The 16,659-nt window shown below is 34.6% G+C and overlaps 2 protein-coding genes across 2 annotated transcripts in view; both read left to right on the top strand.

Moving 5' to 3' along the window:
- The window catches only part of LOC123895654 (probable LRR receptor-like serine/threonine-protein kinase At3g47570), a 43,572-nt gene that overhangs the window by 17,600 nt on the left and 9,313 nt on the right, over positions 1–16,659 (top strand). Inside the window, exon 3 of the mRNA XM_045946115.1 lies at positions 4,788–6,810. Coding sequence (XP_045802071.1) covers positions 4,788–6,673 — 1,886 coding nt within the window. The 3' untranslated portion in view covers positions 6,674–6,810. The remainder of the gene's footprint in view (positions 1–4,787; positions 6,811–16,659) is intronic.
- On the top strand, positions 6,708–7,313 carry LOC123895906 (receptor-like serine/threonine-protein kinase At1g78530). The gene is made up of 2 exons (XM_045946373.1): positions 6,708–6,810; positions 6,961–7,313. The coding sequence occupies exons 1-2, from the start codon at positions 6,708–6,710 to the stop codon at positions 7,311–7,313; spliced, it is 456 nt and encodes a 151-aa protein (XP_045802329.1).

The following is a 16,659-nucleotide window of genomic DNA, read 5'->3' as shown; positions in this document are numbered from 1 at the left end:
ATCTGATTCTGATTCATCCTCTGAGTCTGCATCTGAGTCAGTTGAAGCCATCAGGGCTAGATTTGCCTCTTCTTCTTCCTCAACTTCTTCCTCAGTTGATAGCTCTTCAAAAGTAGCCATCAGACTCTTTTTCAATTTGCTCTTGAATTGTTGCTTCTTTGAGCTGTATCTTTTGCTTTTGTCTTTAGCAGACATTTCTGGACAGTCAGCAATAAAGTGTCCTGGCTTCTTACAGTTGAAGCAGTTCTTCTGATCATCCTTTTTGCTGACAAAATTTCTGGAGCTGTTACCTCTGAAATTTCTTTTGTTAAATAAAGCAAACTCATCTTCACCCATTTCCTCCTCTTGACCATCTGCAGAAGATTCCTCTTCAATGTCAAGAAGCTGAGTCTTAAGAGCTTTAGAAGGAGTCCTAGTTGACTGTAAAGCCACAGACTTGGACTTCTTCTTAGCTTCTGAATCAGCATTCAGAACCATCTCATGGCTTCTGAGATTGCTTATCAGAGCCTCAAGACTCAGAGTCTTGAGATTTTGAGCTTCCTCTATTGTAGTGACCTTAGGTCTCCAAGCAATAGGAAGACTTCTCAGAATCTTCTGAACATGGTCATAGGTGGAATAACTTCTCTTAAGAGCTTTAAGACCAGATACAAGGATTTGAAACCTTGTAAACATAGTCTCAATGTTTTCATCTTGTTGCATCGTGAATAGTTCATATTGCCTTATCAAGAGACTAGCCTTAGCCTCTTGAACCTTTTCATTACCATCATAGGTAGCACACATAGAATCAAAGATAGATTTAGCAGTAGACTTGTTCTCTATTTTGACATAATCTTCATGTCTAATAGCACCAACAACAATGTCCTTTACTCTATGATGCTTAGTGTAGGTTTTTAAGTTAGCTGGTGTGAGTAACTTTCTATGCTCAATGGACAATCTTCCATGTTCATTTAAGTTTTCAAAAGTTACTCCCAGCTCAACCAAATCCCACAACTCATGATCAATAGCAGTAATATTGCTATACAGTCTTTCCTTCCACCACTCAAATAATGATGCATCACCATTGAATATAGGGGCTTTCCTATTGCCACTGTGTTCATGTGATTCATTACTTAAGTAGTCAAAACCAAAAGCATTTCTAGGACCACCACCAGCACCACTGGCATCACTGGCTTCACCAGTTGTTCTAGTGCTACTATCGTCTCCTCCAGACATAGTGTTCTCACAAGATCTTTACTGTCTCACTGTTAAGTGAAAGTAACAGACCAGAGCTCTGATACCAATTGAAGGTGTGAAAACACAAGAAGGGGGGGTTGAATTGTGTTTTAGTCAAGTTTAAAACTTTTTAAAGTTCTTAACTTAACTACAACAGCAGCGGATAAATAACACAATAAAACAAGTTAAGAGAGAGAGAGAGAGAGAGATCACACAAGCAATTTATACTGGTTCCTCTCACAAAACGAGAGTAGTCCAGTCCCCTTGCACTTCCAAGGGATTTCACTATAATCACACAAGATTACAACTGCTCAAGCACACAAGCAAGAGACTTCTCAACAATGCTCAAGCACACAAGCTTAAGACTTCACACTTAAGCACACAAGCTTAAGTTACCTCAAGTACTAGATATAATAAAGTAATGGAAAGTATACAACAGCTCTTAGTCAGAACCTAGAAGAACAAATACTAAATATTTGAACTAAAAGTGCAACAACACAGTTCAGAGGTTCAGAGCTTTGTATGAGGAATTCAGAGTTTGTTTGTACGTGATAATAATCCTTGATCAATAATTGTGTATACAACTGATTCCTTTAGTATATATACGACTAGAAAAGAGTCGTTGCAAAGAAGACCGTTGAAGTAGATAATCTTTTATCTTCAAGCAGCCTGTCTTGATGCAGTTTGGTTGTATCCAAAACTAAGTAAGAGTTTCAGGTACTTTGACTACTGCAGAGAAGACTTTCCTTATTCAGCTAACACAACTGATGACCCACGTTCTCAAAAGAGGACAGACAGAAGGAGATTAGCTGTTCTGATCAGGCTTGAAAGGTCCTTTTCTTCATTGGTAGAAGAGTTGACTTGCAAAAGAGAATCTTTACAAACTTCAAGAAGATCATCAGAGTTTGATGAAGCTAAGACCTTAAGAAGTTCTGAAGACTTCATCGTCTGAAGTCTACAACTTCTGAGTCTCACGATCTTCTGAGCGCTTACAAACTTCTGAAATCCTTATCTTCTGATCATTAATCAGAGCTTAATTGAATCTAAGTCCTGCACACTTAAATTAAATTTTTAGTCCTTCCAATTGTTTATTAATACTTTGTTATCATCAAAACCTTAATAGATTTAGGGGCAAACATTTTTAAATCAATTTTGTTCCAACAATAAAAAGTGTTATTTGTCGGAGCATGCTTTTTCATGTTAGGCCATTGATGACGGATCGTCACAATCTCTAATCCATGCCTATTTTAGCAACATTAAATGCATTTTAGTAGGTTTTAAGCAATAAATGTAAGAGAAATCTATTCATAAGCATGATTACTTGTTTTGCAAGAAAACAGGAAAAATTGCAGGAAATTGCTGATTTTCACTACGCTGGGGGCGTAACCCATCACGCGCCGCGTGATGGAGATCACAGGGAGCCAAGTTTTCACCATGATCACGCGCGGCGTGATGCCTGACCACGCGCGGCGTGAAGCTTTGATCAGAATTGGATTGCTCTCTGACTTGATCACGCGCGGCGTAGCACTGACCACGCGCGGTGTGAAGAAAGGAAAGACAACTGCGCCGGGGGCGTGGAGCTATCACGCGCGGCGTGAAGATTGCAGAGTTGAAGATCAGAGACCTCAGATTTGATCACGCGCCGCGTGATACCGTTACACGCGCGGCGTAGTTGAAGGATTTGCAACCACGCGTGGCGTGATAGATCTGGCGCGCGGCGTGGTTGCGATCATTATATAAGGATTCTGCATTTTCTGTTAAAGGGGTTGGAAAATTCTGCAACATTCATCTATTTTCTGATTTTGGAAGCATCAAGATCCAGATCAAGGACTCCACAGGATAGCTCCGAGCACCTCAATAGCATGGATTCTCAAGCCATGAAGTTGAAGCTAGGACGCGAACGAAGCAACATGAGGAGCTAAGCTTCTTTTGGAGGTAGGATCTAGGATAGTCTAGGATGTAGATGAATCATTTGTAATCTGCTATACTGTAAGAATTTACTCTGTTCATGGTGTTGACTTAATGCAAATCGATTCTTAATGCTTTGTAATCCTTCATTAGTGTTATAATGATTTCGAGTTAAGTCACGTGCGAGAGTATTGATTTAATGTCTGAACTGAATTGCATTGAGCACTCGAGTGTTTCCGGTCGAGAGATTGAGACATAGAATGTAGCGAACGATCGACGCGCTTTCTTATCATTCGTTGTAGGTAGCTTACACCCGAGAGATCGGGGGAGTATCGACAACGAATAGAGTGGATTTTGACAAGAGATTGCGATTCACTAATTTGTTGATCTAGTTGTGAACACCTGAGTAGATTCCTATGATATGGTAGATTGCATGTGATTTAGCTATAGACTAGGTGATTCCGATGATTCTACCTCGCTTTTCCACTTATCACAAAGCACATTTTCTAACAATTCATCACTCAACGTACCCCCAATTTATGTGTATTTCTTGCATAATGTTTATGAACACTATTAGACTAGTTTGATCACACAATCCCTGTGGATCGATATTTTATTACTACGTGGCAATTCGTACACTTGCGAAAATTATCCATCAGCCATTTAGATTAAAATTATTGAATAGTACTTCCTCCGTCCCAAAATATAAGAGTCAGTTTGACTAATTCACGTATGTCAACTCACAATTTTGATCACTAATATCTTTAATTCTCTATTAGTAAAAATTATAAAAACTTGATATTTTAAAAATACTCATCAAAACAAATCAAACAAGATCTTATATGATAATATTTATATCTATATATTATTGAAAAAATATGATCAAAGCAAAATAAATGAATAGTATCATTTAGTCAAATGAGCTCTTATATTTTGGGATGGAGGAAGTATATATTTACTCGCCGGCATAAAACACAATTACCACTCTCTTTTTTTTTTGGTACATAAAACACAATTACCACTTTATTAATGACAAATGTGGCTCATAATACTAATGTGTCTCATAATATTAGGTAGTAGAGTTTAATTGATATGCACCAACGGTGTAAAATAGTTTTGCACAATCGTCCAATAAATAAACATTATTTTGTCATGTCATATCAAAAAAGTGGGGTGATGTGACGGAAAACATAGTTGATATTGATTGACAGTGTAAAATTATGTATGTTTAAATTAATATTTTAAAATTTGATTCAGCCATTCAAATTGGAATTTTTTCACCTAACACACAAAAAACAAAAAAAAAAGGGATTTTCTCGAGGTTGATTAGAATTGAATCCTCTCCTTCACCAAAGTCTCCTTCTCTCTCCTTCTCCAAATTTTCATCCTTGGAAAAAATCACTAATATTTTAAAAAAATCACTGATATTAAAGCAATTGCTAGTTTCTGCCATTCTTCCTCCAATCCATTGCATCTTCCTTCTTTGAACATGGTTATTTTTTCTAAGACTCAAAATTGATGTCGCTTTTCTTATACGAGTAATGTCTCTTTGCTTATTACCAACAAGATAATATTTTTTTATTTTTTTTGAAAACTTGGTATCCGACTCTAAGACACACTAAACCAAGAAGATAATTATAATCATACTGCATTTTATTCATTTTCAGGTCCAATACCCGAGGACATTCACTATCTTGATCAACTTGAGATTCTCAATTTGAAAAAAAACGACCTTAGTGGATCTATTCCATCCAAACTCCTCAACATGTCATCACTGACATTCTTGCAGCTTGAAGAAAATCACCTCTCAGGCATAATTCCATCAAATATGGGATATAGCCTTCCTAACTTGCAAGTGCTACACTTGAATGACAACAGTTTTGTTGGAAATATTCCAAAAACAATATTCAATTCTTCTAAGCTCATTGAATTTCAATTAAATAACAATGCATTCAATGGAACTCTGCCCAATAATGCTTTTGGAAATTTAAGGTTCCTCGAAGCAATTCTCATACTTAACAACAATTTGACAATAGATGATTCTCTTCAATTTTTTACTTCCTTGTCAAATTGTAGATATTTAAAATATCTAGAACTATCATTGAATCCTATACTTTCCAGTCTTCCTAAATCTATTGGAAACTTAACTTGCAACCAATTTGGGGCAGATTCATGTGGAATTGTTGGTAATATTCCCTTAGAAGTTGGTAACATGAGCAACTTGCTATATTTATCACTAAACGGGAATAATAATATAAATGGACCAATACCTGCTACATTCAAAGGGTTACAAAAACTTCAGGTATTAAATCTTGCAAACAATGGACTAGAAGGATCATTTATTGAGGAGATTTGTAAAATTGAAAGTTTGGGTGAGTTGTATCTACAAAATAATAAGCTTTCTGGAATTTTACCAATGTGTTTGGGGAATATGACCTCTCTTATAAAGATACACATAGGGTCTAACAGTTTGAACTCTCGATTACCTTCCTCTCTTTGGAGTCTTAAAGATATATTAGAAGTAAATTTGTCATCTAATGCATTCATTGGTAATCTTCCACCTGAGATTGGGAATTTGAGAGCAATTATACTATTAGATCTATCCAGAAATCATATTTCAGGCAACATTCCTGCAACCATCGGTTCTGTAATAACTTTGCAGAATCTCTCCTTAGCGCATAACAAACTGATGGGATCAATTGCCACATCATTTGGTGAAATGGTAAGCTTGATATCCTTGGACTTGTCCCAAAATATGCTAACAGGTGTTATTCCAAAATCCTTACAATCACTTTTGTATCTTCAAAACATCAACTTGTCATATAATAGATTACAAGGAGAGATTCCTGATGGTGGACCATTCAAAAAGTTCACAGCTCAGTCATTTAAGCATAATGAAGCACTGTGTGGAAATCCTCGCCTCCAAGTACCTCGGTGTGGTAAACAAGTTAAGAAAAGGTCAATTTCAAAGAAGTTATTACTCAAATTCCTAATTCCTATACTTGTGTCGACCTTTTTGCTTGTTGCATGCATTATACTTGTAAAACATAATAAAAGGAAAAAAGTTGAAAATACTCCTGAAAGGGGTTTATCAACTTTAGGAGCTCCAAGAAGAATATCCTATTATGAACTTGTGCAAGCAACTAATGGATTCAATGAGAGTAACTTACTTGGAAATGGGGGATTTGGCTCTGTGTATCAGGGAAAGCTTCCTGATGGTGAGATGATCGCAGTTAAAGTAATTGATTTGCAGTCAGAGGCAAAATCAAGGAGCTTTGATGCAGAATGCAATGCAATGAAAGAACTACGACATCGAAATCTGGTTAAGATTATCAGTAGTTGTTCAAATCTTGATTTCAAAGCACTGGTGATGGAGTTCATGTTGAATGGAAGTGTGGACAAATGGTTATATTCATATAACTATTGTTTAAATTTCTTACAAAGGTTAAACATAATGATAGATGTTGCATCTGCATTAGAATATCTCCATCATGTTTGTCAAAAAAAAAAAATATCTCCATCATGGTTCTTCAGTTCCAGTGGTTCATTGTGATCTAAAGCCCTCTAATGTGTTGCTGGATGAAAATATGGTTGCACATGTTAGTGATTTTGGTATTGCAAAACTCATGGATGAAGGACAATCTAAAACACATACTCAGACTTTGGCTACTATTGGATACCTTGCACCAGGTTATTTCTTCTCTATGTTTTGAGTCATAAACAATCTATTTTCTATCTAGTAACAAGTTGACAATTATTAAATTGGTTGTTTAAATTTAGACATTTTTATTATATTTAAGAATATTTGATAACTAGTAGTGTATATATATTAAAATGCAGAGTATGGATCTAGAGGAATTGTTTCTGTCAAAGGAGATGTATACAGCTATGGAATTATGCTAATGGAAATCTTCACAGGAAAAAAACCAACAGATGATATGTTTGTTGCAGAGCTAAGTTTGAAAACATGGATCTGTGAATCATTGCCTAATTCAATTATGGATGTCTTGGATTCTAATTTAGTCCAACAAAATGGGGAACAAATCATTGACATATTGACTTACATGTCATCTATTTTTGGTTTAGCCCTGAACTGCTGTGAAGATTCACCCGAAGCAAGAATTATTATGGCAGATGTTACTGCGTTGCTAATCAAAATCAAGACTTCGGTTCTTGGTGCAAATAGGGCCTAGCTATTTTCATCTGTTCAAGTCGGGTTTTAACTCGTTGGAATGTTTTTAATATTGCTTTTGGATTGATGTCTTGCTAGTTTTTCCTTTCAATTTTCTTAATTGTTGTATGAAATTGAAGTACATTATTTTTTCTCAATAAATTTCCTTTTGCTTTTAGAAGAATCAACTAGTGAATGAGGTTCACCATTTATGCAGTATCCCATGTCAATATATTTCCTAAAAACATTGAAGTTTGGATTTTGAAATTTTATGGTAAATTTGTGCTTCTTCTTTTGACTCTTTTTTAGTGAATTGTGTTGAAGAAACACAATCATTGTTTCTTCTGAATTTTATACTCCCTCTGAAGGTAGAGGACAAGGCTAACGTAATGGCAGTAAAGTTTGTATGTATTGCGGGAAATTTGTTCACACTGTTGAAACTTGTTACAAGAAGCATTGAAGATTGTAAAAGTGATTGGTTCTCTATGTTTTGCCTCTAGAAATCATGGTCTTACTTCAGCTTAACGTGACTTTCTTTCACACATATGACTTGAATAATTGTTGAAGTTTGAATGGTTTTTCCGCAGAGGCAAATAATGTCTTTTATCTCAGTTTCTATTAATGTTAGCTTAGCTAGACTTGTATGTTGAGTGTTAGTGAACATGATGATTTGGCTAATTCCATGGTACATTATGTCAAAGATAGTTAGAGTTTGTTGGTGTTAGTTAATTAGTTAGAAATTAGTTATAGTTGGTTACTCAATTAGTTAGTTAATTGAGTCCTATAAATAGAACACTAATGTACATATTTTTACTATCATTTTTAATCAATCAAATATGATCTATGAACTTTTACCTCATGAGCATGACTATGCTCTCTTCCTATCTATGGCACCATGATCCTATGATTCTTGACACGTTACATAAGCTTTGATTGTAAACTTGATCTAGTGAGAGAAATACTGAAGGAATGCAATACTGCAATAATGTAATAACCAAGTAGAAAAAACTTTACCTAGCAATAAAAAAAGATTATTACAGTTTTGCTAGAATAATGCATATATTATTTAATTAAGTAGATTTGCCTAGTAAGAAGGAATTTGGTCTAGTTAAACTCCTTATGACTATGAGGATCAAATAAATCATCATACTTAATTTAAAGCGTGAGAGAATAAATAGATCACCAGAACATTAATTAGGAACTCCTTATGACTATGCATCAACCATGGTCGACGTTTTATTATTTTAATATCAAATCCATTAGTTACTTGAAAAAACTACAACATCGACCCGTGCGGTGCACGGGTCTGATTAGCTATATAAGATATATAATGATTAAATAAGATATGATAATTCCAATAATATAAGGTACATGAAAAAAGTTGAGTAACATTAAACGATAGTTCAACAATAATTTTGGATAAATATTCATACAAAGAAAATTATGTTATATTACGGAAGACTTTCTTATAGACCACATTCGAAGTCTTAGTCGTATCTTCACCATCTTCATCGATGATCAATATTTTTAATCCTTTTCTAGAAGTAACTCTTGAAATTGCAACATACAACTGACCATGTGAAAACACTGGCGACGGAAGATATATCCCAACATGCTTTAAAGATTGTCTTTGACTCTTGTTAATAGTCATCGCAAAAGAAATCATTATAGGAAATTGTCTCCGTTGAAATTTAAAAGGAATTCTCACGTGAGATGGTGTAAGAGAAAATCCAGGTATGAAAACCTGATCACCAATATTACTTCCTGAAATTATTTTTCCTTCAAGAGCACGTTTTCCCAATCTCGTAATAATAAGTCTTGTTCCGTTGCATAATCCTAATTTTTTATTCAAATTCCTCAATAGCATAACTGGAACTCCAACTTTAAGTCTCAACTTGTGATTTGGAAGTTCCGACGTAGAAATCGTGTTCAAAAATTCGGGAGTATGAACATCATTCACTGTTTGACCGTCTACATTTTGTGTGAGTGGGGTATCATAACTCAAATATGTTTTTTCTTCACCAGGAATTAAATCCAACATATAATCATTTATTGTGTCGACTATTGAATTTTTAGGAGCTAGTATAGCTCTATTTTGGAAATACGTTATATCGTTCATGTTTTGTAAAAGTTGGGCATAGGTGCTTTCAACGATAGAAGCAAGAGGATCACCTGAATTTGGAATCAATAAATCTGATGGAATGTCAAGTTCTAAATCATCGTCGTTGTCATCTCCAATTTCTCCATTGCCAACACTCAAAACCCATTCAGAAAACAATATTCTTTGTTCAACGTCTGCACTCGAAGCACCACCGAGAAGCCTCATGTTTTTACTCAATGTTAAAACTTCACAAAAAATCCAAAGAACCGAAGAATTAATAGTAGCATGAACAACTTCTGGCCTTGTACCTTTGGATATTACTGGTAGAATTTGTCTAAAATCTCCGCCAAAAACAACAACTTTTCCACCGAAGGGAATGTGTTTATTTTTTCATCAACAGACTTGAGAATATCTTCTAAAGTTCGATCAACAGCTTCGAAACAATGTTTGTGCATCATTGGTGCTTCATCCCATATAATGAGCTTTGCTTTTTGTATTAGTAGCACCAAAGGGCTTTTAGGAACTATGGTACATGTTGAAAACTCCTCTACATTTAGAGGAATACAAAACCTTGAATGTGTTGTTCTACCGCCAGGTATAAGCAATGCAGCGATCCCACTTGAGGCAACTGTTAAAACTATCTCACCTTTTTGAGTGTAATGCGGCTGACATGACCCTCCAGATAAATGTCTTCCCTGTACTGCCATAACCATAAAGAAAAAACACTTCAGGTTTGTTTTCGTTAACTCTTGTCATGATTGTGTCATATACTTTATGTTGCTCTGAAGTCATAGTTGACATCAATCTAACATGTTCCTCAGCTAATGATTGTCTATTATAATTCAATTCGTTGTGTATTAAACTATTTTGTATATCAGGAACTAATGATGTGTCTGCTCTAGACATTGAAGGATAATCTTTTAAACTCTTCCAACAACTACGTAACATAATCTTAATATCTGCTAGTGCATATTGTATCAATTGATCATCCGTTAATAATAAATCTGCAATGTTAAAATCAAAATAATGAATGTGATTAGTGACATGACTATGGTTGTGTTTGGTTGTATTGCAAAAAAAATTGATTTAGTAGAATTAGGTTTGATAAATTTGATTTTGGTTAAAAGTGAGTTAAACAGAATTGATTTATGTTTGGATACATTAACGTAAAAATAAAGGGTATTTATAAAAAAATATCAATTCTTTTTCTTTTTTTTTTTTTGACAAAATTCTTTCTCCAATTTTAAAAAACTACAATTTAATAAACTGCATAATAAATAATTTAAAAAGTGATATAAGCAAGGTTACATGAGACATTGAAATGTGAAAGATGCTTTTTTTTTAATAGATTTCAATATTGTTGAAGGTGTTATAGTATGAGAATATATATATAACTTTCCAAATCACACGTGATAATAACTTTCCAAATCTCACATGATAATTATTCTCTAAATTTATGATCCGGTAGAAAAAAAAAATCATTGATCAGGAAAGACATAAAAATATTTCGTGATGAATAATATAGTCAACAATAATTTTGATATGATATACTTTTAAAATTGATGGTGTTTATCAATTATTGCACATAATTTTAATCACAATTGGTATACTTTCCATAATTTTGATATGATATACTTTTAAAATTGATGGTGATTAAAATTATGTGCAATAATTGATAAGCACCATCAATTTTAAAAGTATATCATATCAAAATTATTGTTGACTATATTATTTATCACGAAATATTTTTATGTCTTTCCTGATCAATGATTTTTTTTTCTACCGGATCATAAATTTAGAGAATAATTATCATGTGAGATTTGGAAAGTTATTATCACGTGTAATTTGGAAAGTTATTATCAAACTCAATTCTGTTAAATCAATTTTTTTTGCAATACAACCAAACACAACCATAGTCATGTCACTAATCACATTCATTATTTTGATTTTAACATTGCAAACTTAATATTAACCGATGATCAATTGATACAATATGCACTAGCAGACCAATTGTGATTTAAATTATGTCCACAAAGTGTTAAGCTCCATCAACTTTCATATGAAAGATTTCATACGACAATTAAGCAACATCAATTTTCGTTGCACAATTTAAACAATTAAAAACTGATAATCTCTTATCTCTTATATTATAAGCTTGCTAACATAAGCTAACCCTAAACCAAAAATTTTCCCCTCTCATTTTCTATTTCTTTTTATTGCAACTTTATATTCAAAAAATACAGATTTGTCTATGATGGGAATCGAACCTGCATCCCTTACTTACAATAAAATCTTTCAACCGCTAAAACATGTGATTCAATTATGAAAGAATTTAGGAATCCTAATATGTTAACCCTGTTTTCAATAAATTTGAATGGCGGAATTAATCACAATTTTTATTTATTTATGGATGTCTACTTAAGTTTATGTTCTTGATTGTGTCTTTAATTTTTTTTAACCTTTAATTATCATCAATATTTTAACCTTTAGTTATCAGCAATTTTTTTTTAATAAGTAATCAAAACGATGTGGTTCCAAAATTATTTAAAAAATATATAAAATATAAAATAAGCACATAAACAAATATAAAATAATTAGTCCATGAAATTCCCTATACTACTCTTATTGAAAATGTTCTTAGAATTTTTGTATTTTATTTTTTATTGTTACATATTACAGCTAATTAGACCCATGCACCGCATGGGTCAAAGTTCTAGTTATTTTTTAATAAAAATTGCAAGATAAAATGGAGGGAAATTAAATTAGGGTTTAGAATTTGCTTGTATATACAAGCTTATAATATAAAAGATTGTGTCTCCGTCATGCCCAGTTTTTGCTGCACTCAGATTTCTTGATGGGTGAATGAGTATAGTTAAAACATATCTTTTGGAGATAATTAAAACATGACTTTGAATCAATGTCTGACTATATATAAAGCTCAACCCATGGTTCAGGTTTATCCCTCAAAATCTCATTTGCCATGAAACTTCCAGTTAGAAAGGTATACGGGACGGACTCTTTGGATCTGTCCTTTTTCTTTGACTGACTTCTAAATTTGTTTTGTTCAGTTTGACCGATCGACTTCATTAACAATGACGGTCTAGCATTTTTTAACACAAAAAAAAATCATTCAAGATTTTTAAACCACTTTATAAAGAAGGGATTTAATATAATATTGAGTAATCATGTATTTGTGTGTAGAACAATACAAAGGCTTATGCTAATATACTTACAAGCAAATATGAAACGTAACTATACAAATGAAAAATAGTTAAAGACAATTAATTACAATGATTTTTATTGAATGAAAATATATCCTATTAATAACAAATTATTACATCTTTATTTGCTTGTTGACTCATGTACAGCTGTTTGTGATAACACTCCCCCTCAAGATGGGAGGTGTAAGTTGGATAAACTCATCTTGCTCTTTAAATGAATGAATTGATCTTTGCCTAATGACTTGGTAAGTAAATCAACAATTTGGTTTGCAGAACGAACTTTCACGGTAGTAATGAGACCCGAAGAAATTTTTTCACGAACAACATGGCAATCGATTTCTATGTGTTTTGTTCGTTCATGATATACCGGATTTGAGGCAATATGAGAGCAGACTGGTTGTCACAAAACAACGGTATTGATGTAGAAGGGGATATACCAATATCTTTCAAAAGATAGGAGAGCCAAGTAATTTCACAAGTTGCATTGGTCATTGCTCTATATTCTGCTTCAGCAGAGGAACGAGAAACCACGCTTTGTTTCTTTGTCTTCCAAGATATAATGCTAGAACCCAAAAAAAATGCAATATCCGGTAGTAGAGCGAGTGGTAGGGCAACTAGCCGAATCAGAATCACAATAAGCTTGAAGAGAGAGGTTTGATTCAGAAGAAAAGAATAGACCTTGCCCAGGAGTGGACTTGAGATAGCGAATAAGGCGAGTAGCAGCATTCATGTGTGGTTGACGAGGAGCATGCGTGAATTGACTCAAAACATTGACGGGGTAGGTGATATCAGGTCGCGTTACTGTGAGATAAATAAGACGACCCACAAGGCGACGATAAGGTGCAGGATCATTTAAAATTGTACCTTCAGATGGAGATAATTTTAGATTTTGTTCCATGGGAAAGTCTGCAGGTTTGGTAGCGGTAAGACCACAATCAGATATGATATCAAGAGCATATTGTCGTTGTGATAAAAAAAGGCCCTTTTTTGATCTGGCAACTTCAATACCCAAAAAATATTTCAAACGACCCAAGTCTTTAATTTTGAAGTGGCTGTGTAAAAGATTCTTTACCGAGCTCATAAGATGGAGGTCTGAACCTGTTAGAACAATATCATCGACATAAAGGAGCAAAAATGCAGAACCAGAATCGTGATGTAGACAAAAAAGTGAGGGGTCAGCTGTACTATGTGTGAAACCAAATTCAATAAGAACTTCGGAAAATTTGGAATACCAGTTTCGTGATGCCTGCTTAAGACCATATAAAGACTTATGCAACTTACATACGAGAGGCTCCCCCTGACGTCTAAAACCTGGTGGTAGTTGCATGTACACATCTTCATGTAAATCACCATGCAAGAATGCATTGTTAACATCAAGTTGATGAAGAGGCCAATTTTTTCCAGCAGCAACAGAGAGAAGAACTCGAACTGTTACAAGTTTGGCAACAGGAGCAAAAGTATCAAAATAGTCAATCCCTTCAACTTGAGTATATCCTTTAGCAACTAATCGTGCTTTATATCGTTCAATGCTTCCATCGGATTTGCGTTTAATTTTGAAAACCCAACGACAACCAATCGGTTTCTTCCCAGGTGGTGGAGAAAATAAAGACCATGTTCTGTTTTCACACAAGGCATCAATCTCAGATTGCATTGCGTTGCGCCACTCCGGAAAATTCTTAGCCTCAGTGTATGATTTAGGTTCAGACTCATTAGTAATTGAAGAAAGAAAAGAACGATAAGAAGGAGAAAAGTTATGAGAAGATAAAAAATTACAAAGAGGATAAGGATTACCAGAATTCGAATTTGAAGAAGATGCCTGTGATGAGGGGAGGGAGCAAACATAGTCATTGAGATAGCTGGCTGGTCTCCATGGTCGGGTGGAGCGGTTGGTAGTAGTTGAGGGAGGTTCATTTAGAGTAAGTGGATTAGTTTGTGGTACGATTTGTGTAGTGGGAGCGGGGGGCTCATCATTTGGTGAGGGGGACTGTGGCGGTTCATCCGGGGGAAAAGGATATAAAAAGGAAGATGATTGTTCAGTGGGTGGCAGTGGCAAGACTAAGGCAGGTTGTTTAGCATTAAGCATCTTATAAGGGAAAATATGTTCATGGAAAATAACATCTCTCGTTACATATGTTTTTTTTGAAACTAAATCAAGTATTTTGTAACCTTTTTGACCATGGGGATAACCTAAGAAAATTCCTGGAGAAGCACGATTATCAAATTTGTTGGAGATTTGTGTGTTGCGACCATATACTAAACAACCAAAAATCCGAATATGAGAAAAATTCGGTTTTTTTTTTTAAATAATATTTCATGAGGTGTTTGACCTTTGAAAACTTTTGTAGGTAAACGATTAATTAAGTAAGTAGCCGTTAATACAAAATCACCCCAAAAGTTTAAAGGTAAATTGGATTGAAAATGCAAGGCACGTGCAACATTTAGTAAATGCCTATGTTTACGCTCGACAACACCATTTTGTTGTGGAGTATAAGCACAACTTGATTGTTGTAATACTCCCAAATCTTTGAAAAAATTATTAGTGTGAGAGTTGAAAAATTCACGCGCATTGTCAGATTGAACTTTTTGAATATGTGTTTGAAATTGTTTCTCAACCATTTTGAAAAAACGAGGAATAAGTGTGTTGACTTCACTTTTGTGATTCATGAGAAAAACCTAAGTGCTTCTAGAAAAATCATCAACAACCGTGAGAAAAAATTTTGCGCCAGAAGAATGAGCATTATTATAGGGTCCCCAAACATCAAAATGTACTAATTCAAAACATTTAACCGTAGTAATACTACTTTTTGAAAATTGTAAACGAGTCTGTTTTGCTAAAGGACAAACAGTACATGAACATTTATTTGAAAACTTAATGCTAGAATTAATATTACTTAAATGGGAGGATAGGGTGGGGGATGGATGTCCTAAGCGCCAATGCCACAAATCAAAATGAGAGCCAAATGAAACAGCGGATGAAAATGTTGTAGGAGAATGATCCATGAGATAAAGGCCTCCATGTTGCTCACCCATCACAGAAATCTTCTTCGTCATCTGGTCTTGTAATAAACATGAAGTGGGAGTAAAAATGACACGAGAGTTAGTATCACGAGACAATTTACTAATGGATAAAAGATTAAATTTAAATGATGGAACATGGAGAACATGGGGAATTAAAAGGCCAGATTTCAAATAAATAGAACCAATATGATGTACGGGAACAAGCTTGTCATCAGGTAATTTAACAAAGGACGAGACTTTGATATATGAATGGAAAAAAAAAATATCAGATACCATATGATGAGTTGTGCCAGAATCTAAAATCCAAAGAGAATAAGATGGTTTAAAAGACGCAAAACAATGAAAAGAGGTACCTGCAAAATTTGCTAGAGGCTGATCATTACCAGTGATCTTAAGAAGAGAAAGTAATTGGTTGATCTGAGTCTGAGATAAATGAACCGGAGGCTGAGATTCCGAAGGTGAAGCAACAGCAGCAACTGTGGGATGATTGCGTGAAACAGCAGATCTTGAGCCTCGACCACCACGGGAGGAAGTCCCACGACGATTTTTGTTTGGTCCAAGATTATGTTTCCACCAAGATGGGTACCCAATTTTTTCATAGCAGCGACTGTCGGAATGTCCTTCTATATCACAATGGGAACAATAATAAATGGGTTTGTTGTTTCCATCACGAGAAGTGGTGCTATGTTGGGCAGCCATATCAGATTGTTCCAATGTAATGGAACGAGAATCAGACAATGAACGTTGACGCTCTTCTTGTAAAAAAAGGGAGTGCGCTTTGGTCACGGAAGGAAGAGGGTCCATTAGGAGAATTTGACTCCTAACAGATGCAAATGAATCATTCAAGCCCTGTAAAAAATCCATAAGATGTTCAGTAGCATAAATATCATTAAAATTGGGAATGACACCACAAACACAAGTAGGAATTGTGCGATGTGAATCAAGTTCATCGCGGTAGGCCTTGAGTTGTGTGTAATAAGCAGCAATTGAACTGGTTCCTTGCGAGAGATTTGAAATGGCACGTCGTA

The sequence above is a fragment of the Trifolium pratense genome, linkage group LG7 (assembly GCF_020283565.1).
Source record: "Trifolium pratense cultivar HEN17-A07 linkage group LG7, ARS_RC_1.1, whole genome shotgun sequence".
Lineage (NCBI taxonomy): Eukaryota > Viridiplantae > Streptophyta > Magnoliopsida > Fabales > Fabaceae > Trifolium > Trifolium pratense.
The sequence above is the reverse complement of the archived record's forward strand: the minus strand, read 5'-3'. Positions and strand labels throughout refer to the sequence as shown.